Source organism: Takifugu rubripes, chromosome 19 (assembly GCF_901000725.2).
Source record: "Takifugu rubripes chromosome 19, fTakRub1.2, whole genome shotgun sequence".
Lineage (NCBI taxonomy): Eukaryota > Metazoa > Chordata > Actinopteri > Tetraodontiformes > Tetraodontidae > Takifugu > Takifugu rubripes.
Window position 1 is genome coordinate 15,831,940 of NC_042303.1, and position 23,611 is coordinate 15,855,550.

At 44.7% G+C, this 23,611-nt stretch overlaps 1 protein-coding gene and 1 long non-coding RNA gene across 3 annotated transcripts in view; one reads left to right on the plus strand and one right to left on the minus strand.

The window, feature by feature from the left end:
- The first annotated feature begins 4,940 nt into the window (after positions 1-4,940).
- The window catches only part of cpne5b (copine Vb), a 58,961-nt gene continuing 40,290 nt past the window's right edge, over positions 4,941-23,611 (plus strand). For both annotated transcript variants that reach the window (XM_029827056.1, XM_003973608.2), the window contains exons 1-4: positions 4,941-5,485; positions 19,476-19,516; positions 19,732-19,778; positions 22,247-22,350. In XM_029827056.1, the coding sequence (XP_029682916.1) occupies positions 5,370-5,485; positions 19,476-19,516; positions 19,732-19,778; positions 22,247-22,350 (308 nt within the window). In that variant the 5' untranslated portion in view covers positions 4,941-5,369. The remainder of the gene's footprint in view (positions 5,486-19,475; positions 19,517-19,731; positions 19,779-22,246; positions 22,351-23,611) is intronic.
- Positions 18,992-21,010, minus strand: LOC115246962 (uncharacterized). Its single transcript, XR_003886071.1, has 3 exons — positions 20,911-21,010; positions 19,326-19,482; positions 18,992-19,163 (listed from the first exon to the last, which is right to left on the minus strand). It is a non-coding gene; the product is annotated as an uncharacterized lncRNA (long non-coding RNA).

Sequence of the window (23,611 nt, forward strand, 5' to 3'; positions counted from 1 at the left end):
TAGGGGGACCCTCCTGCTGATGGCCGGCTGGGTAAAGAGAGAGGAGAGGTGGGAGGACAGGTAGAGGATAGGATAGGTAGGAGAGGAGAGGGGTAGAGGAGAGGAGAGGTAGAGTGAAGGGGAGGTAGAGGAGAGGAGAAGGAGGAGGAGGGGAAAGAGGAGAGGAAAGAAGAGGAGAGGGAGAGGAAAAGGAGAAGGAGAGGAGAGGAGAGGAGAGGAGAGGGAGAGGAGAGGCACAGAGCACAGAAACACAAACAAAAAATATGCACAATCACTTCAACGGGGCCGGCGGTCATTATGCAGCTCCGATGGCAGTGATACCTGCAAATAAATAGAGGGGGGGGGGGGAGCAGAAAAACTACACAAGAATCAGCATAACTAGTCTGCTTGATGAGGAGAGGAAAGGAGAGGAAACCATGACCCAGTGGAGTGACAGAGGCCTGTCAGGTGATCATGTTTCCGGACCCCGGCAGCCTTGGCCTATAACAGCATAACTAAGATGTGACCTAACGATTAGACGACCCCCTAAGTATGATAATTTGTCTGTCTATGATAGTAGCTGGAACTACTGAATTAGTAACAGTAAGCTTTTTCAAAGAGGTAGGTTTTGAGTCTGATCTTAAAAGTAGCGATGGAGTCAGCCTCCCGTACCTGGACAGGGAGCTGGTTCCAAAGCAGGGGGGCCTGGTAGCTAAATGCTCGGCCCCCCATTCTACTCCTAGAAACTCTGGGAACCACAAGTAGACCAGCATTCTGAGAGCGGAGCGGTCTATTGGGCTGATAGGGTATCACTAGCTCCTCCAGGTAGGATGGAGCTAGGCCTCTGAGGACCTTGTAGGTCAGAAGAAGGGTTTTAAAAGTTATTCTAAATTTAACGGGCAGCCAATGAAGCGACACCAGTACAGGAGTAATGTGATCTCTTTTGTCAATACCTGTCAGAACTCTGGCTGCAGCATTTTGGATCAACTGGAGGCTTCTTAAAGAGTTGTTTGGACACCCTGATAATAAGGAGTTACAGTAGTCCAGCCTGGAAGTAACAAATGCATGGACTAACTTTTCAGCGTCAGGCTGCATCAGTAGCTTCCTGATCTTTGAGATGTTTATATTTATATTGTTATATTCATATTCTATTTTTAATTTATTCTATTTTATTTTATTTCTTATTTTCTTATATTCTATTATCTTTAATAGGTTTGATGGGGGGAATGGTGGTGGGAACTTTTGTAGATGCTGTAGATCTTTGGAGATGCTAATTTCCCTGGTGGACACCCCCTAAAGGGATCAATAAAGTTATCTTGAATCTTGAATCTTGAATCTTGAAATATGTTAGTAAAGGTTATTTTAGGATACGGGAGAAATCTAGAGATGAGAGAATAACCCATAACCCCACGACACTATCCCGTCATTTCGGGTCCCATTGCTCATACTGGTCTCACTTGTTCGTGCCATTCGTCAGGGGTGTTTTTTCCAGAATGTTTAGGATTACCCATGATGCCTGGCACTAATGCACCCCGATACTCGATGCAGGTCTTTGAACCGCGGCTTTTAAAGAAGCCTGTGGAAAGCTTTTCTCCTCCCCTCCAGCAGAACAACCCCCTCAACAGTCCCGTTTCCATCTTGTCCCAGTTTGTCCCTGCTGCTGGTGGCCCAGGTCACATTTGTGTCTTCCACCTTCACTCTCCTGAATGAAGTGTCTCTCCTCCTCCTCCTCCTGCTCCTCCTCCTCCTCTCGTCCTCCCCAGCTCCTCCAGCCATTGCTCTGCTAAAGAAGCTGCAGCCTCTGTCCTCCCATATTTATGATTCAATGTCTTCTTCATTTTCACAGCCTTTAGTTGAAAGACCTGTTTGGGCTAATTTTCATCTCAAAGCTCTTTTCTATTTGAACATTTTCTTTACTATTATGGCTCCCAGGTTTGACTGAGCTAGCTAAAATGCTCCAACTGTTCCTCCCATGTGTTCTATGCTGATGTGACATATCTACATGAGTCTTCTGGTGCTGTGATTCCAATATTGGCTCCTGTTGACCCTGAGGGATGAGATAAGGAGATTCTATGTTTGTCCTGTGCTACATATTTGTCCTGGATCAACTACGTTTGTGTTCAGTTGGGTGTGAGCGGTCTTCAGAATCGGGCACCTGGAGGAGAGCAAATACCCCGAGATGTATTAAACATCTGCTCTGATATTGAAAACCATCAGCTCCACCAAATGAGTGGGTGGTCAACGTTTCCCCGGTGGCAAAATGCAACAATGAATCAAAGAGTTTGTGATTACAGCTGCTATTGTTGTTTCGGGCCCCTAATCCATCTCGCTGCTCGTTGAATCCCGTCCTCTGCTGCAGCCGGAGGCAGAACGGCGCCGCTCCTTCTTCGCTCGGCCTCCTATGGCTGTCGCGGCGTTGCAGTTCTGCGCGACTGTTGCTCACACTCGGACTCTTTTGTTTTTGGTTTTGCAATCGTTCAAGAAAGGCTTCCCGGCGATGTTAAACGCCACGGGAGGTGTTGGACTCTGGGTTTACCCAACAGGCTACAAAGCTGGATTAGACTGTGGGAGGGAGCATGTGACCCTTTTACGCCGCTGCCTCGGCCTCCGTCAGAGTTTACTGGGCTTTACTGAAGCTGCGCTATGACAACAAAGTCCCTTCTTTTCATGTTGCTGGTGCTTCCAAATGAGTTACCTGGTTGCTTCTTGTTAAACCTGCCCGTGTCTCAGCCTGCTGGGATAAACGGGGATTTTTTTTCTTCATTTGTATAATTCATTGAAAAATGTGTGGAAAACATCAGATGAATATCTGGAGGGAGCAAAATGAGACCCGACTGAGCCGATTAAAAACTCAGACCCTCGTTTGTGATGCTGCAGACTCACAGCCCTGATGTGGAGCCGCGATTACGATAAGTGGAAACCTTCATTAAGTTAAATAGAAGATGCTTTGCTGCACCGCAGGAGGCCCTGAGTCGCTCAGAGTTAAACTGCTCTGAAGGTTGGAATCATGTCCACAACAGGCCATAAAAATCTGTTTAACAACACAATTATCTGACAGCAAAGAAGCATCACAGGAAGCATGAAAATATCAATTATTGAGTCTTTCCACTCACTTCCTATGTCAAAGTGAGAAGGATGTTGGATTTCCTTTTTTTTTAAAAATTGAAATGGCAAAAGCAACACCCGGTATGAAAACTCAAATTCACATCTCTTTCATTAAGTAGCTTCAGTCATTTGACAAGACATTTAACTGTTTTTGCATAATTGCCCCCAGAAAGACGATATTTTTGGACGGGGTGACGTAAGGGAGCATAAACACAGTAATTAGCGCTGAAGAATCTGCGGGAAGCGGAGAGATTAGGACAGAGAAGGAGGAAAAAGGGACAATTGAAATCCCCCACGGTGTTATTAATGTGACCAGCAGCACAAAGCTTTGACCACCTCCGGCTTCATCACCGTTAGACAGTAATAACAGACGTGTTTGATCATTCAGCAGGAACACACCTTCTAAAAATAAAAAAGAAAAGGAAAGAAAGACGCCATATGAAATATCCTGGTTAGGGTTTTAACAGTACTGATTCTGTGGCTCACCAACGGTCAGCGCAGCATCCACCAGAGTGGCTTATTCTTTTTTCCGTTTTAATTATTGTAAATTAACAACTGTTGACTGGAGAGCTGTTTGTACTCAAACACATCTGCCTGTTACAGGGAGCTGTGAACGCCGCTGCATGATTAATAAAGTCATCAGAACATTTCGTGTTTGGATTCCCAGTTTGTGATCCCACAGGTTGCCGCTCAGGATAAAATAGCAGTTGTGTTGAGTTATTTTCTCTCCCCTTCCTCACGTTTTTTCCCTCCCTCTGTATCTTCATCCTCTGGCTCCGCTCCTGTTCGGCCCACTCCCTGGAACATCTGCAATAATGTGCTCCGCCCACACTAAACACTGAGTCCTTAAAATACATGAATCATCCTGGAGCCAGACCAGCGCGGATGCAAATGCGCCTCTTAATCTCTGTTTACGGGTCGTTCGCTAACATGTGAGGAAGTCATTTGTTGCTGTCAAACTGCACATGTTTTAAAGAACGATTGTGTGTAGTGCGTGTAAGTGTGTGTTGGTTCCTAATCCTTAACCGGAGGGTTGTGTGGGCAGAAGCGCCCTGTGCTGGTATACATTGATTTCCGGAATCCAGACACTACAGGTGCTGTATAGAAAGTAAAACAATTCATAGCTGCGTGTTTCTGTCAGTGAGATTAGGGAAGGACTGACAGACAGATGGAAATAGTGAACTGTGATGCTCTGCGTGTTTGCTGATCCAACAACGGCACCACAGCAGCTGGATGTGGGTTCATTCACAAGGGATTATGTGTGTTTTATTCATTACTGTAAATGGGGATGCGGTGTTGTATTTATTTATCATAATCATTATATTGGTGTTTACAGGGAAGGACTGAGCTGCAGAAACAGGCTAATGATGAATGATGGTCACTACGTTTCGGTGTAATTCCTGCCTGGTTTTTACATTAGTCACCATGGACACAGTTTAAGACTAATAAACACACTCTGCATCTGAACTCTAGGTCCTAGTTGATTTAGCGCGATTATACAGTTATTTCTCTGCAAGCATCAAAGGTTAAATGGGCTTTTGTTGACTTTTGGGGGATTATTGGTTTCTCTGGGAGCTGTCCACGGTGGTGGTGCTGAATTTCTCCCATTTATAAGCCCTCACACTTCATCTGCCGTGGGTCTGTCTTTTACTCTTCTCCTTTAAGATAATAAAATTAGAGGACTTCAGATGTATTAGTCATTCTTTTACTTGTAAGTGAAGATTTCCCGAAATACCCAGGATGTTAAATAGGATCAGCGCCTCACACATCGTGATACCAGCGCAGAAGCTGCTGACGGGCGGTAACGGCACCGGGGGAGCTGGGTGGGTGGTGGTGGGGGGGGGCATGGGCAGGGTTACCCGCACATGAATGTGATTCTGAGTGGGAGGAGGATGGGTGTGTTTGAGAGTATGTAGCCTTTTCTCTTCTCACGTTCTGCTGCGAGCGCAGAGCGGAGACCGGAGAGGAGCCCAACTCTCCACGCGCGCAGCGGGTCGGCGAGGGCGCAACAGCATTTGCTCATCCTGTCCAGGCTCTGACGTCTCTCACGCTCCATGGACAGTTGACCAAGTGCATCTCCGCGCCTCTGCCGCCGTCCATCCACTCCCGTACCTCTCTCCATTCTGTCCCGCTTCAACATTGGTGAGGTGGCTGCCTCACCCGGACGCACCGGAGGCCAGCTGGTCTCTGATCTGGTCCCCGGAGTCGCCGGAGACTCAGCGCGCTCGGTCAGAGCCAGGCTGTGCGGATCCCGGATCAGAACCGCGCCACCGCAGGATCTGGCCATGGAGATGGAGGGAGACGTTATGGACAAGCTGGAGGACATGTCATCGGTGTACGACTTCGACCCGATCACCGGGAACATCCCCGCCACCAAAGTAGAAATCACCGTCTCCTGCAGGTGAGACCCGGGAGCGCGTCATGAAAGTTCGGCGTGAAGGATCGCGGATGGGAAAGTTGTGCCTGCGCGTGTCTTTCTATGAATTTAGGAATTCAGCTGTTAGATATAAAAGCAGAGCTGCAGGTTTTGGGTGTGGGCATTTGGAGTGACTGTTTAAGTTCAGTCTTTCAGTAAGATTCTCTGTTGATGCGCCCTTATATTAAAGCACCCACAGCGTTTCCTAAATGTATGGACTGCTTGAGAACTTTGTTATCACACTGATCTTTGTCAGATATGTGCCATTAAATCCAAATCAAAGCCAAATAACCCTACATGCATACAGGCTATACATGATTCATACATCACTCTGGACAAAACACTCTGGACATCAAATTGTGCTTTACTTGATGTTTTTCATTGTGTTTGCATCTTCTTAGTCTTCTTAGTCTTTTTGTGTGTGTGTGTGTGTGTGTGTGTGTGTGTGGGGGGGGGGGGGGGTCTGTTTTTCAGCCATTCAAGAAAAAAAATCTGTCTCCACCAACATAAATCTGCCCACAGGGGTGGAGAATGAGAACAAGCAGGCTCTCCACTCTGCATTAGGAAAGGTTTTAAAGTTAATGATTCCAACGCCCCCCTCTTTCACACATACACATGCACGCACGCACGCACACACACACACGCTCTCTCTCTCTATCTTTCTCTCTCTCTCACTCTCTCTCTCTCGCTCACACACACACACACACACACACACACCTCTTATTTCTGATCTTGAGCCTCGTTGGTGAGCCATCGAAGCGTAGCCAGTTTTGAGCTATAACAAGCTGTGTGTGCATTATTGATGCTCTTTCTGATGTTCAGAGAAGCTCACTGCCACAGCGCTCTGCTCTGAGTCGAAAATAGATAAATTAATAAATAAACAGACACTGGGGATGAGATTCATGTGTTACTGGTGACCAGCAGTGCATGTTTCTGGGGCAAAGACGAAAAAGATGGGATTCTAAACATGGTCAGGTTCCAGGTAAATGACGAATCCCTGCTTGACAACCCTGCACCTTCATGTGTGTGTGTCTTTGTGTGTGTATAGCTATGCCTGTGCCAGCCTCTGCTGACTGACAGGCAGAGTTTAGATGCCGAGGGCAGATGGAAGAGTTTGTGAAGAAGAAATAATTAAGGGAAAACGGTGGATCAATGTGTTTTCTCCCAGGTTCACTGCTTTGTATTGTCAGAGTGTTTGTGTGTGTGAATTAAAGGGGGGAAAGAAAGACCAGGAAAAGAAAAACAAGGGGGTAAACTGTGCGTAAGACTGCCATTGTCTTGTAATCCGTAAGGATTATGAAGGAAGGATAATCTGAATAGTTGCCTGATTTGGGGAGCTTGTTAGCATCGCGCTTGGTGTTGGGCTGACATGGATGGCAGAGTAATGACTTCTGAAGCTGCGCGATAAATAATAGATGGGTTGTAGCTCCTCGAGCAAACGCGGATGCTACATTTAAACGCTCTTGTCCCGTTGACATCTCTGCCAGCTCCCAAAACTCTTACAATCCCTCTACAACAGATGTCGAGTGAATTGGATTTCTACAGGGGAGGAGGCTCCCTGATGGGTTTTATTTGCTGCTGTCGCACTGTCGCCATGCACATGCACCTCGCTGAAGCCTCCGAGGCCTGATGATAGCCACTCTCCCCTGGGTTAATACCCATCATTACAGGATACTCTACCTGCATTTGACAGCAAGTTATTATCAGCACAGACGCTAAATGAAGAAGGCGGGAGTTGTAAAATAAGATGGCTGCAGAGTTGGGTACTGGTGTGAGTTTTGTTCAGTGTGGGGAGGAACCTGGAGCATTTACTGGCCTCCTGGATCTAAAAGGAGCATTGTCTTACAAACCTGTTGGATATTAGGTTTATATATCTGCAACAATGCCTCCATCTCACCATAAATGCATCAGTTTCCAGGTGCGTGGTCATGTTTGGCTCAATGACGCTGTTTCCTCACTATCTTCTCTGCCATTTTGCAGCAGGTAAATGAGTGGGCGTGTTCTCATTTGGCCAGACCACTTGAGAATCTTTGCAGGGAGAGTGAAAAACAAAGCCGAGCTGACATGTCTGATGTAGTCCGGAACCTTTTGGCATACTGGCCCAGCTGAGAGGACACATCCTGCTTTAGCATCTGAGTCATGTCACTGTCTGCTTTTCAGGCCTTGGCCTTTATTCCCTGTTTAGATCTCAGGTTTTCTGACCTGATCGTACTGTTGTGTCCAATTGAAGGATGTGTCCTGTCCTCCAGCTGCATCTGGTACAAAGCTGACAGATATTGGTGGAAATCTGTGGGTATTTTTCTGTTTTCTCTCGCCTTATTTTCAGACCTCAGCTCACCAAACTTGCCAAATTCGCAACCCAGAATGGTGTCTATGCCTTTCACTGGCTAGCTCCAGCACCCCTGCTGATTCCTTTTGCCGTACATCATTCCTTATGGTTTATTTCTGACCTGGTTAATGCAGTTCACACGTGTGCATCTTCAACATAACGCACACTGACAGTTGGCATCCGAGCCACTGAATAATTGATGATCTGGAGAATGTGAACACCTTTCAGACAGATGTGTTTTAAGCCATCAACCAGGAGAATCTTCAGGACTGACACTAAATGAAGGAGGCCAGATCTATAAAATAAGATCTCTACAGAGTAGAGAATGCAGTTATTATGGCTCTGATTGAGGAAAAAACCTACACAGAAATGGATTCTGAGGTGGGGTCAAGTGGGGTCAACTGTGACTGCAAACAAGCCTGGGTGAAAGTTCACCGAGTGAATTTGAAGCAGCGGGAACCAATGAAACATGCTGAGGGTTAACAATAAAAATCTAACCTTTAATAAGGGGAAGATGAAATTGGCAGGGGCAAAACTGGGGCTGAGGGCTACAACATAAGGATTCTGCTCCAAAGTGCACAGGGAATGTGGGATTCCTGGACTCATTTGTCCAGAATGGGGCGGGAATTAAAGTCCTAGATGATATAAAATAAGATAATCCTTTAGTCGCCCCATAAATGGGGAAATTTGCAACTTCTTGCTGCCGAGAACTAGTTTTAGCATCCAATAGGTTCCTATATAGATCTGGGACATATATGAAGGCTTCTTGTACAGTGCAGAACCCCCTCGAGAGTTCTCGAACGGCAGTTTGCTCTAATTTCCCTCACAGCTCACATCGCACCTCCCTCAGTCTCAGCAGTTTTGACGGGGCTATATAACGCACCAGACATTGCGTTGACGCTAATTATTCTCTGTGGAAAAGTTAAAGTGGAGCCATAAATTAAATCCTCAAAAAAAAAAAATTAAAGTTGGTGAAATCAGGAGTGTAATCTATTAGAGGAGAGGGACCTGCATCTGCACCATGAGTCCACTACCTAAAGTTTAGGGAGATGTTTTCTCTCTGCGTCACATGATGTTAGACATTTCCCATCATTCCTCCCTCAGCAGCTTTAGCTGGAGATGGTGACATGAAGAGAGGGAAGAAGTGCTCTTCATGGCAGAAACTGGGACGTGAATGCATTAATGACCTGAAACGAGAGCTGATATTTTTTGGAGGAAAAAAAGCTTCAGGATGAAGTAAAACAGATGTTTCTGCCTGTGGAGGTGGATGAGTTGCTGCAGTTATTGTTGTAGTGCAGCAGTTCTGTGAAATGTGGGCGAGGAAATGAATGAAAATGGGAGCGATGAAAAGCAAATGTGTGGGAAATCAAATTGCAAAAACTTTTTTTTATTATTATTATTATCAATGCCGCAAAGTTGTACTAAATCCTTTTAAATTATTCACAACTCTTGAGCAATAAAAAGACAAAAAAAACATGGTGTGAGCCCAAAAATATACATACAGCTTTGTGGGTCCCTGGAACTTATCTCCTCCTCACACACACAAACACTCAGGGTCCGCTTGGGGTCACCTCGTTTCTCACAATAGTTCACGTATTAAAATTTAATCAGCGTTATTAAGGCTGGAGAGGAGCTGCAGATCCAGGCACTCTAACACCTGCTGCGGTGATGAGGCTGCTTCTCCGCCTCTCTCACACAAACTGTCCTCTCGAGGGCCGTCGGACAAAATGTGACGAGCGAAGCTTCTTTTTCTGCTCCAAACACTCCGCAAGGCTGTGGAAAAAAGACATTATATTCACTGCTGTGCACGTGTGTGTGTGTGTGTGTGTGTGTGTGTGTGTGTGTGTGTGTGTGTGTGTGTGTGTGTGTGCAGTTCATTGGGCGCATTAACATCAAGAGTCTCAGAAAAGGGTCGAGCACGACTGCACCAGTGTCGGCTACTGTAAAGAGTAAACTGCAGGTACTTGGCTATGTACTCCTGAGCTGGTATTTGGATCACCGGTTCCCTCGCAATCCCATAATTTGCCACCTCCACCACTGCGCCACAGCGGTTGGTTCTGTATTATTTTTAGATGAGAAAGACTGAAAGACATTAGGCTGTCTTTGTGGTGTGAAGTGTTCTTTGGCAGGTTGGAAACCAATCTCCGCTCCGACTAACACTGAAGGTAAGTGCTTTGTAGAGGTGCCACATGCTGTCTCACAGTCGAGTTCTGCCTCTTCTCAACGCTTTCCCCCGAACGCCTCCCGCACGCCGCCGGATGCGGGCGCTAAAGCTTTCACCAAAGTCAATGACCAACGGACTGCAGGAAACGATGACACGTGCGCATGATGAGAGCTCCTACCCCCACTTTAGAATCAATTATTTCTTTCAGCTGGTCTTGAGACACAAAATACCGTTGCCGATGCTGCAAATAGATAGTTCTGGCCTTTGTTCTGCGAATAGATTGCATTGATTTTATTCATCACCCCTCACCTAATCCCCTTCAGCTCTGACAGACCCACTGTTCTCTCTTCGCAACGTCCATAATTGGTTCTGTCAGCGACGCCGCCGAGAATTATGCGTGTCATTTCCGGGCCCATCGGAATCTTCCATTCATACGAGTATCGCAGTTGCATCTTTCAGCTCCGGCGCGTGGGTGAGAGAATCCCCTCGAATACAAATGAGGCCAAATGAGATTGCGGGCAACAGAACATCAGCAGAACATGAGAGAAGTCTGAGGGAACATTCTCCGTGGGATAATGACAGTCGGCCGTCACGCTGGCTTTGATGTGAGGGGCTGAAATGCTTTGATCTGTGCTCTCTGTACTGGCAGGCTTGCTGGTTCACTGGCACGACCAGCAGAATCACTGGGAGTCAAAGTCAAACGTATTAGTGGAGGAGTGAGGGCCCCTCGTAGCTACACTTCTGCAGGGTTTCTGAAGTGTTCTGAAAGTTCTGATGGCTTTTATTAATAATAAATGCCAGAGTATTGGAAGATCGCTTCATGCTGCCACACAATTCTTTTTATATGTTAACATTTTTATAAAAAGCACCAAAACAAAAAAGAATCAGTTCAACCATGTAGATTTCTGTAAAAGATCTACAAAAAACCCCAACATGACGGAGTTTTCAAAATGAGATCGTTGTTTTGAAGGTTTTTGGGATTCGAGAGCCCCCCCCCTCAGCATTTTGCAGACACATATTAATTATAGACTCAAGAGCCCCACTCTCATATCTTTTGGGGAAGCCACACCTGTCTGTGCTTAATTAATGCTGAATCCAGACATTTAGGTACCGGTTCTTCACCGTGCGAGCCAAAACTTTACTTCTTCACCTTTCCTCCGGTTCAAGAATCAAGTTTCTCTGCTAGTGGGGCATCACAGGTCACCTGAGTCATCTGCCTAATTGGAGGAACCATTAATAACATCTGACCTGGGGTCTGTGAATTATCAGCTCCCTCCTTTGCATTTTTATCAGGCTTCCACAAAATTCTAATGGTAACTCTCCTTCACGTCTGTGGAAACATGCAGAAAACCGCAGGTGAGCTCTGCAGTCAGCTGATAAAGTACAGTTTGATTTATTTGCTCGTTGCCATTGTGTCACGCTGGCCCCACTGACACCCTTTTGTTTGATTAATCCAAGCGTTCGGCTCCAAAACGCCACAATCAGAAACCAAAATGTGAAAACACAAATGCACTCCCATAATTAAATCACAAATGTGCCGCGCTCGCCGTGCTGGTTATAAATCACTCTTGACGCGTGTGATGTGAATGACAGTGCATACAAACTAACCTGCTCCAGAGTTGTAGCAGAATTCCTTTTGTTGTTTTTTTAGTGAAGGCCTGAAATATATGTAAAAAGGGAAAAAAGCACAACGGAGGCTAAACACAGGTGCCTGAGCAATCATTTCTCCGTTTGAATTGGCTGGGCTGCAGCCGAGGCGTCTGTCCTCAGCATATGTGATGCAGTAATGGGAGCCTAATGACTGGCACCACTCGGAGCTTCCAGGAGAGAGAATTACAGCTGTGGACAGCTGCACCTTCACCAGGCAATTAGAGGGACGGGCCTTTGTCTTTCCTTTGCTGCGTCACGACTACCAAAGCTGTCTTTTCCACAACATGTGAGTAGAAGACAGTTATCAGGAACTAAACAACTGCTGTTGGGTTCATCCAGCATCAACATTTGATGTTTGAAAAGCTCTTTTCCAGAGCTTATGCTCATGTTTTGTTGAGGAACATTAACTGTAGGCCGATGCTGGTTTTGCCAACCGTTGGCTCTCCTAGACGTTGCCATTCTGCATTTTCAGCTCTGTTGGACAAACGTCCAAGTTTGTGCAGCAAGTGAATGTGTGAAAGTGTGTAGGCGGAATGATGAAAATGTTTTTTATTATTATTATTATTATTATTATTTGATAGTAACAAGCAGAGCAGGTTGACCTTCTGTGGCGTTTACGCTCAAACACATGCTTTTATTGGACCCCATAAGACCACATACGGTAATAGTAACCGTGACAACAGCAGACAACAACAGAAATGGTAGAAATAAACACCAATTCAACAATCACCGTTGACTTATTCCTCTTTCATCTCCTCTCAGGTCTCCTCAGACTGACAGGTGGAGAAATATGCTAGAATGGAGAGAAAATCACAAGCACGTGCACAGCGGTGTCAGGTGTGGATGTGAGAGCTGCCGAGAGTGGCTCAGGTGACAGGTGAAAGGTCACAGAAAACTTTCAGGACCGTCCGTGGATGACTAGATTTAGGTTCTGTGATGACGGCTTGTTTTGTATTAATAAATTTAATTTAACCTAAGTAAAGATTGACTGATTGATGAATGGCATCAAGCATCAAAGAAGCACAGCTCTTGGGTCATTTCTGTGCAATTAATTCTGATATATCACGTCACTGCAAGTGTGTGAGCAAATATTTGATGATTTTATGACAGCTACAGTCCCAGGAGTGGGTGCAGACTCACATCACACACCCTCCTAACACCAAACTCAAACACACACACTTTGACCTACTTTGAATACTTTAAACCTGCTGTCTTCATTTGTGGAATCATTTCGATAGCACGTATGTGAGCTGATGAATGAAGTATTGTCTCGCTGTTGCCACCTCTTCCACTCTGTTAAATTACCTTTCAGAGCGTCACATTCTGGAGCTGAAGACCACAAACAGTCCTCACGCGACCTTTTTTCCAGGGGCTTTGACCTCCGCTTCCTGTCACTGCCAGATACCTGACCTGCACTTTTGGGGTATTTTTTTTCCGATTTCCCCGAGCCTTCTCAGAGAGCTGCAGGCTGTCTGGCAGGAGGAGCTGGAACCTCCCCAGAGGGCGCCCCGACTTGAATAATTCAGCAGCCGGTGTGAAAAATGATCGTGTTTGGGTCCGTCATTGATCTGCCACCAGTGGAACGGCGGATTTACAGTTTGGATGCAGCTGCAGTGGAGGGAGTGTTTGTTTTGTTTAAAAATTAACAAGGGAGAGGATTTAAAAGGGGATCTAAACAACAATTAACTTTCAGGCACGAATGCATAAATTGAAGAAAAGCATACGGCAGCTAAGAAATACAAAAGCTGAAATGACAGCGATGCCATGAAAGGCAGAAACGGTTAAAATCCATCTTGATAAATCATGCCGGGGTTTAATAACCTGTGCTGCATAATGCTTTACTCAGGGCTCCTCTAAACACATTACTGTCCTCCCTCCACCCTCACATATCCCTCCATCGTTTCATGCCTTTCATGCTTTACCTTCTGCTTCGTTCCTCTCCTGACAATTGATCCTGCCTCAGCATTCCTGAGGAAAACTGGGATGTTTTTCCCCTCTTCCCTGCAGTGATAGAGTCCCGGGGGGGGGGGGGGGGGGGGGGGGTGAAGAGGCAGGACTCACTTTCTTAGCTTCTATATTGTCTAAATTAGAAGCATTAGAAGATGTGCCCAACGTACAGACAAAGAAATGATAATGATACCAGAAATGGTAAAATCTAATTTAAACGAAAAACTAAATTGTAACTTTTAACTAATTTAAATTGTAAATCTAAGTAAACTGACGCAGACAAATCAATAGCTGAGCGTGGAGCAGCGCAGGCAGCTCTGTTTTTTAAACTGTTTTTCCACTTTTGGATTTCCTGGTTGGTTCAGTTAGCTTCTTCAGACGTAAATCTGACGGCTGCGGCTCAGTTTTTCCTGCATGACAACAAACAGGAGGTCAACGGGAGCTTTTTTATACAGTAAAAAACATTTCGACGCCCACGGTTGTTTCTGACAACAGAAAAATACGCCCTCGATGGCAACCTTTCGCCCTCGCTGCACACATGCATTTCGCCTTTTTTTTCCCTGGATGTAAATTTCCGGGGAATACTTTTCCCAAACATTATTTAAATTCATGCGTGATGCTTTGGCTCAGTTGCCACAGAGATGATAATTACCCTGTAACCCTGTAACACCGTCTGTTATAGGGTCGGGTGGAATTATTCCCACATTCCAGTTAGAAGCTTCATAATCAGCCTGTGGCATTTTATTGGTGCCCACTTCAGGGAACCTGACACGTTGTGTTACAGACAGGAACCTCTCACAGCTCAGATGGAAGAAGCCATCTCATTATTTTGGATGATGTCAGATCTCTGTAAATAAAGTTCTGTCTTTCCAACATCTGTTCTGTCTGTCTTTCAGTGCGAGAGGAGCTCCGTGAAACTCCATTCTATTTCTGATCTAATCTCCCAGGACTTAATTTCTCTCGTTCCGGCTCTCTCTCTTTGACACACACATCTGAAACATGCACATTCTGCTCCTTTTCTTGTTCTTACATTTGAGTTTCTCTTAATTCCTGCTCCCATGATTTGGAAATTTCCCCTGCGCGCAGAGACACACATACCCAAATCCTGCCCTTGCTGCTGCAGCGCATCTCAGATCTTTTCATAACCTGGTTTGCATAAAAGAACATTTTTTTCTTCTTCAGAAACTTAGTTTAGAGGCCCCCTAGTATTGTCATTCTCTTTGAAATGGGTTACACAACACCTAATGCAAATGCAGTGGTCCGATTTAAATGTTTAATGTTGCTATAGTGGCCTTTTTTAATACCCCGGAGAAACTGGAGATATAGAACGTATATGAATGTGGAAAAATCCTGTTTCGGGCTCAACATGGATTCTTTTGCTGTTTAATGACAGACCCTCTGAGAAAAAATAATGCTCGTGTTTCTGACAGAGCTGCAAACATAAAGAGGAGCTGAAGTGTGAAAGCAGTGCAGACAAGCAGATTAATGCAAAAGAGAAATGAGAAAATGTACATTATAGTGTGCTTCCACGCACAGAAATTTGAATCGATGGCTGGAGAAAGATTTTAAAGACAGACATGATATCACACAGCTAATTCTCTCACCCTGCAAGCACAGTAGATCATCTTCCCCAAAATCTACCCTTTTATGTACTTCCGTGCATCTCCCTTTTCTTGAATTTCAATAAATTCTGCCTCGTCCCCCCCCCCGATCAATGCCGTGTGTAACACGAGCATTTTGAAACCAGGTCTTTGGCTTTTCAGTGAGCGTTAATGATGGTAGATGCAGCGCTCAGAGGAAATTTAGGTGAGGCTCCCTGCATAATTCAGAGCGAGGCTGCTGATCAGGGGCGGGCGTGTTGTGCTGTGGGGGCTGCTCTTGACAGAGGGTAATAGCAGAATCACTTTGATGAGGCTTTGTTTGAGAAGATCCAGATCTGAATAGGCTCAGGTTGAGCCCCTGCTGGGTGTTGGTGCAGCTATTTTCCTGTACCCATACCTAGGTCTGGAGACAGATCAGAGTCAGCTTGCTTTACTGAAGAAGGAGCTTGTTGTATTTTGATCACAGATTACGTGATTGACAGTCGAGACTAAACCCGCTGATCTCTGTTCACACTGCCTACGGTGTGAGGAAAGGACACTATCAGGACGATCCTCTCTGCAGTTGCACATTTATGACCTCTGGGTTGAATCTGTACGACCTTGAAAATTATCTTGTCTAATCTCAGCAGCACAGTTGACATGAAATAGAGCCTGTTGATATTTTAATGGCACTAAATGTCCTTCCAGTGGCTCACTGAACACGGCCTCTGCTGGAGTTTGTTCAGCTATTCGATCTGGGTTTGTGTTCTGACTGTGGGCTGCTCAGTGTAGCCCTCCAGTAAGACACCAAAACAATAACTGTACCAATTATTGTACGCACAACATACACAGCACGAAGTGGGTTGCTTAATAGAGGATTAGTTTGCTGTTGCTGCATGTGACTCCACACACCGCAGTATGTCTGCAGCTTTTAGGTACTTCATGGCGCCAAATTTTAGATTCTATGGTCGTTTTGCTACAACTGCTGCCTTTTGGCGGTCAGAATGCCAGCACGCGCTGCTGCCGCCTCTTTATTGTCTGATATCTAGCATGCAGCCGGCAACAGAAATACACCGAATGAGCAAATTATGTTGAGGCCGAGGCGTTTGGAATAAACCGCTTTTGACTTTCCCCTTACTTTCTGTTTTCCACACGCTGCTGAATCTCTCTGCAGGGATCAGAGCTGTCAGGGCCGCCGCTTAGGTGCAAGGATGTGAAACCAAGCCGTATCCTCAAAATATTGCTTAATATTTCTGATCACATAACTCTGGGTGCGGGTGTCGACTAATGTCTCAGAAATGGGTCCTTTGTCCTGTCGTGTCCAGGGTGTATTCCTGCAGGAATAAGCAGCCCTAAACACAAGATGGATGGCTGGTTTTTTTTTTTGATGGATTGATGTAGTCTGCCTGTAAATCTTTTTTGTCCCCCTACATTTATTTTGCCACTTGCACTCGTTGATCACAGATTTGAATCCAATAGATCCGAGTGGCTCCCCAACAGTTGCTGATAGTCCCATCTATGGGAAGAAAAATGCAAATGAATGTTGGAAAGTAAAGAACGCTGGCAAAGGGATAAAAGCAAGTGGGGGCTGTGGTTAACATGAGAGATAATGGAATGAGATAACACGCGGCGAACAGATAAACAGGAGGCGGAAATGACAGAGATAGAGGAGGCAGCGGTGGATGACATACGGGCTGATTCATTTTGGACCTGCACGCAGGAGGAAAATAAACTAAATGAGGAAACAGAGAGGGAAAATGGAGAGAGCGGTGGCTGCGTGGATGCACGGTTGATAAGGTTGAATAGGTCCGTGTGCACACGAAGGCACTCCCACAATCATCAAAGGCCACGTCTGCACTCCATATATACGATCTATACACACTATCTATATTACTATACACACAGATAGTGGAAAGCTTTTATATGTATATAATCTGTGAAAGCCAGAAGATGCACTAAAAAAAGAGTCACGGAGATTTTTTTATGGAGTTTAGGATAAAAATTCAAGTGGCTGTATGTTGTCCTTTCCTTTCATCTCTGTTTAAAGTCCACGTGTTTCTGTAAAGGTCCTGGATGCCAGTCTGGAGGAATCCGACCAGAACTTCTCCTTCACTTATTACACCTGATTCAGTGGAAGGCCTCTCCTCTTCCTCTTTGAGGCCTGGTTGGCATATAATGGCTGTTTTTTAAAGCGAAATTTTTATAATGTGATGAATATCTGATTTGACACCCTTTGTGTCTAATGCTGACATGGACAAACATTCACTATCATCATCTGTTTTATGAATTTTATTATTTTTTATCACTTTACATGCAAAATGTGGGCTGTGGGGAAAAACACATCAAAAAATAGACCGGGGCTCAAATCCTACACTCCCACATCGCTGCAGTGATGGAAAATATAAGAAGTGCAACGTTACGGGATACATCGTCGCCTCTGGCAGACGTCAGGAAAAGGTCAAGCAAGCATGATGGATGTGTAAGATGGACAAGTAAAAACATGGGAAGGGGGGTTGGGGTTGGTTGGGAGCTAAATTCAAAAATAGATTTATAGAAAATGTATGAAAATGCCTCGGGATATGAATCACGTAAGGCGCCAGGAGAGGGAAGGGGAAGGGGGAGGGGCCTGGAAGTGTGAGGGGACAACGCACGTGTGGAGTCGGCCAGAAATCAGAGAGGCTGTTTGTTTGCTGGTGAGTTAATGTTATGAAAGACGCCGGTGCTGCATTCAGGGACTGCATTTGGAATATTTGAAAAGGATCCATTAGACTGTTAGTCCTGTCGAATCTTTTTCTAACAAATAGATCAGTTTTGTTTATTTTACTGGAAAAAAATGGAGTGCATCCTCTTTACTCCAAGTTGAATGATGAAAGTTGAGGTTATATGATTTGGTAAACATAAAGGCCAGGGGTTTAGATCTTATTTTAGACATATACAGTCGTCCTCAAAATCGTGTGAATTGTCATTTACAAACAATCTGTTTTAATTCACTATTGTGTAGTCAGTGAGTAGAGCAGTAGTCTGTGCATCACTTGGCATTATTCTGGACGTCTGAGAGAGGAAAATATTTCAGAAAAAGATGCGTGATTATGCAAAACAGTCGTGTGTGTGTGGACTGGTCCCCCACGCTGGAGTCGCTGGTGCAGACAGACTGTATAAAAGAGTGGAACCACCTTCAAGAACCTCCTGCTAACCCATAATTCCTGTAAATACATGCTGTAAGTGTTGATTAAACTTCAAAGAGTTGCTTCAAAATGTGTTCCATACTGAAATTAGGACTCCTGATGAACATAACACATAGTGGCTGCTATCAAACACAGCTGGCCTCTGATTAAATGGCACAATTACAGATTTATGTTAAAATCTAGAGCGCGTCATTCACAAATAGGCTTAAATAAGAAAGGGTTGCAGAGTGGGAAGCCCACAGGTTATGAGGGCAGGCACAAAGGTGTGCACTTAAGCACAGACCCGCGTTCAGGTAATCAGGCTGCTATTGTACCAGACACCAAAACTACCAATTTTCTGTGCCAATATTCCCTCCAGCAGGATAATTACGGAGTGTGAAAGACTATAAATATGCATGTGAGTTTGCGTGACTTACAGAGATCCTGTTTACTTATACAAGACATCTTGAATGTGGAAATAATTTGTGCCCTGCAGCTTCATGTTTGAAGCTCTGTTAGATCTTGCTTCAAAATCACACTGTCGGCATGTGTGAGTTGTCCAAAACTGACTTGATAACATTATTTATTAGTTTATGTCCTCATGCCAGATGGTTTATAGCTGTGACGGGAGATATTCTGAGATGTCGCGGTGGGAAATCGACATTTTAATGAATGACCCCTGAGCTTTATTGTGCGTCTTCACTGTGTCAGTGTGGCGCTTATTGGCAGTGACCTGTTGTTACTGTTGTTGTTCCTGTTCAGCTGTGATTTTCTGTCTGACAGGTCAGAGTGGAGCTGCTTGACAGGACTGTTACTGTGTGGCAGAGCACTGAGTTAAAGGGGAGGAGAGATTTGAAGATCTGAGATTATTCCAGAGAAGAACAGGACGTCCATTACTGCACTTCTCATCCATATTTGATATTTACAACCTATTAAAGGCAGCCTGTGTGGTGGGGAATGAAAGCACGCTCATTTTAGAATGCAAGAATACCTCAAATGAAGCCAAATCTTACTGGTGACGTTGGCACAACAGCTACTGTCATCACATGTGGGTTTGCGGGTCACCTGTGTGACAGCAGCATTTCAGCGAGGATTTGGACCCTCTGACTGACCTACGCCTTTTCTGTCCTTTCTTTTCCAGAAACCTGCTGGACAAGGACACATTTTCTAAGTCAGATCCATGTAAGTACAAACCAAAAGCCCATCTTAGCAGATATGGACGTATATTTATATATTTATAATATTTTGGTGGCTATTTATAATTGTGTTTTTTTTTACTGAGGATAAAACCTTGTTGGGTTTGGAGTCTGGTTTATTCTAATTCTCTCTGTCTTTAAACTGCATCTCTTTGAGTTCTATTTACACTTTTTTGCTGCTTTCTGCTCTGTTTTGGACAGTGTGTGTCCTCTATACACAGGGTGTTGAAACAAAACAGTGGAGAGAGGTGAGTCACTCTCTCTATCTAGTCTTCTCTTTCACACACACACACACACACACAGAAATGCTCATGTGTGGTTATGGTGGTTTCATTTAAGCTGCTCACTAGTCTGAAAAAGCCAAATATTAAGAGACAAGAGAGACAAATCTGGAGTGACATTACATTTTCATGGACATTTTCTTGCATTGTGTAATAACACAACATTCATCCGACATAAGCAGATGTGCCACATTTCTCACCCCATGTAAGAAGGCACCCAAAAGTGTGTCTCACGAATGTGTTTCCTCCGTTCAACCTTATTGCTGTTTCTCTATCACTGTCAGCCACCCTCTTGTTTCAAAAGGTTGGTGCATCCAAATTTCCACCCATATTTATAGTGCTGATCCACCAGGCACCCATAAGAATCATAATCTATCACATCAAGTGTACGGTGATTTATATACATTTATACAGTCAGATGGTGCTCGCTTGTGTGTTTATTCAGAGCAGATGGTTGTGTGAGCCAAGTGGGAGATTTCTTACAAAACGTATATGCCCACATTAACCAGAACATACGTTCAACTTTGGCTTCCAACCATCCTTCTAACCTGGACCATAAAACACGCTAATTTCATTTAACATAGTTTAATGCGGCTTTAAACCTATTTGATCATAAATGTCATCTGTACCTTAAACCCCATACAGACAGCTTCCAGAGCTGTTCTATTCCTCTGGAGGGGGGAGGCTCGTTGTACAGAGCAGAGATGTTGACCTTGCCTTTCCATCAAAAAAAACGTTTCAGTGATTGTGTCTTTGTGTTTCGGAGTCTCTATTCTGTGTGAACTGTCTGACCGAACATCTAAATTTAACACCAGCGTAGCAGAAAAGCAAAGAAAGGGACACGGAGGTTCAGGTGGTGGTGGGCACTCAGACCGCGGCTGAGGTGGCGGAGAGTCATGTTCGCAAAGGGGAAGGTGATGGCGCAGACGAGCCCCATAATGTGATTTCCCGCGTGAAGCAGAGACAATATGTGCTGCAGAGTTCATTAGATACTGCCGGGCTGTTGCTGCCTGCTAATGAGAATCTCACACACACGAGCCGCCATCCCAGCACCCTCAACATGGACACACACACACACACACACAGCTTACATACATACCATAAATTGACCCCATGGAGCGACTGCAGTCCTGCGGTGTCTGATGTGAAATGCCAAAGGTAGCAGCCACAGTGGAGTGACGACAGGGCAGAAGTCTAAGCCCCTGTTATAAGTAAAGATCATTATCTGCTTGGAATATTTAAATATCTCGGCCAGTATGGATGTTCTTTTTTTTTACTCTCCATTTGCATCACTCAGTAATAAAGGGGGACCTAAAGCTGCTTTCTAAAGCAGAAGGAATACTCAAAACCGCATTAAAAACACCAGCGTACAAGGAGCAGCGCTGCAATTAGCGTAAAAGCCAGAAATGTGTTTGAACATGTGTGCAAGCACTGTTACAGAAACACAGGCACACATTTCCACCCTGACACGAGCCCCCAGAGCAGAGGCCGTGTGACGTGACCAGATAATGAGATAGTGGGAAAAGGAAAAGGTCAGCCATGTGACACACCTTAATAAAGCTGCTATGAATTAATATCAAACCGGCTCTACTGAGCACACAGAACAATGGAAAACAAAATCGAATACGTGGTTACAAATAGGACTGTTCACGAGTGCGGTTTCTCTCCTGTGCTGCTGTACTCAGGGAAAATCCACTCCAGACTGGTTTTCACCAGTGTGTGAACCATTAGGTTTCGCTTCGAGCCCCCACAGCAGAAGACAAAGACCAGAGCCGGTGTTGGAAACCATCAACTTCAAACCAGCTTGTTTTGCTAGAATCCCTGAGCGCACCATGACCTGGAACGCCGGGAACCTTCGTTCGTAATGGATGATCGTTTGTTTAATGAGCCTCCTTTTGTAAACAATTTTCCTAAATTAAAAGTTGGACGATTATTCTTTTTAAAAAGGTGTTTTAGGCCGTTTCTAGCATTGCGGTGTTTCTATAGCTGCCTTTTCTTTGGCAACTTTTGCAGCTTTTAGCACATGAGCGCAAGAATCCCCCTAATTAGGAAGCCTTAATTAGTGCCTTTTCTATCCTCTGCCCTCCCACTCCTTTCCCACACCCACTCTGCTCCCTGCCTTTTCTTTTTGAACCCTCCACTCCTTTGCTGCTCCCATTCCCCCCCAGTTCCCTTTTTTCCTCTTATTTTCGCTCCTCTCTGTTGTTTTCTCATATTCCTCACCTTTCTCTATTTATCTCTAACACTCTCACTTTAATGAGGGATTTATCATGCTGTAATTAATGTGGAAGGAAAGAGCGGTGGGTTTTACTTCCTGTACGCTGCATTTGTACATGAAAGAACCCCTATTAACAACCCTCTTAAGTGTCATAGAATGGTAGGAATAGAGGGGATGGTAGTGGATTTCACTGATTTCTACCATTTTTCTTCTACAGTTTGGCAGAACGGAGGTGATAGACAACACCCTGAACCCTGACTTTGTTCGAAAGTACATCTTGGACTACTTCTTTGAGGAGAAGCAGAACCTCCGCTTTGACCTGTGAGTCCTCTCCTTGGAAATTAAGAAAGAATTTTGTCTTCAGTGCTGTCTTCTGTATTTAAACAACTGACCTCTGCAAACCATGAACTAAAACAGCTGACAGCTCATAGAGCAGAAGTGGACCTTTGAATTTTGGGGAGGTTTGCTACATATTAAAGATTTATTTTTATTTCTTCACTCACCGGGGATGATGCCACCACAGCCTCCCCCCCCCCCCCCCCCCCCCCCCCCTCCGCCCCCGTCGTTGTCACAAGTTATTTTAGGTACAGAGATGTTCTCTTCTCCTACAGCACAACCTACTTCAAACGCTGCTTTTGCATGCAAATAAGCTAGCAGCTACAAGTCTCATGCAAATACAAGCATTTGGGAAATCTGCGCATTTTGTCAGATCACTCATTTGAGGCAGCTTTATGTTGAAATCTGTTAGCTGAAACGATCTGGTGTGGGGAAGTTTGGACTGTTGCACCATTTGGCAAACTCGAACACAGTGATGACAAATCCTAGTAAGGCGGTTATTTCCAAAGAGAAAAGGCAACGTACAGCAATTACATGCCTAATTATCCGGTTTAGCGTCAGGCAATTTGCAATGAAAGCACCTGTTTTTGGGTTTCTGTTGTAAGTGTAACTCCCAAACAAGCAGATTTTAAAAAGTGATACATTTATGGACTCAAGACTCAAGACTGCAGTTGTCCTTGTGCTTTTTCATAGATTTCCTTTTTTGACCTTCTTATTGCCTTTGTTTGGCGTATCTCTGTGTGGAACCAGGATAACACGGGTAAACGTTCAGTGTGACGGTATTTTCACTTGATTTCCGCATTCTGTTAAATCCACATTCTCATTTCTCCACAAAAACGTAACCATGAGAGGACATTTTGATGAGAAGTGGAAATCATTTTAGACGCCACATCAAAGCTGAACCTTATTCAGCACTTTGCTACAACTCGTGATTCTGACAAGTGGTCACTTTTAGCTGACTAATTAATGTTTGACGCCTCTTTAAACTGTAATAAAAATGGCATTTTTGAACTACAAAAGCAGCCAATCCTCTTTGATGCTTTGATCCTAAGTCCAGTCAGCTTTGTTAATTACGCAAAATTTATCCGACTAGATTTCAAAGCGCCTCACGATAATCCCCCTAAACACATGCAATTTTAAATGGACTTTCAAATGGGTTATTCATTGATTTTAAACAATGAGAAGACCAGTCTGTGAGGCCAGTTCACCTCTGCTTTCCTGTCTGCTGCACCTCTGAATGGATGGG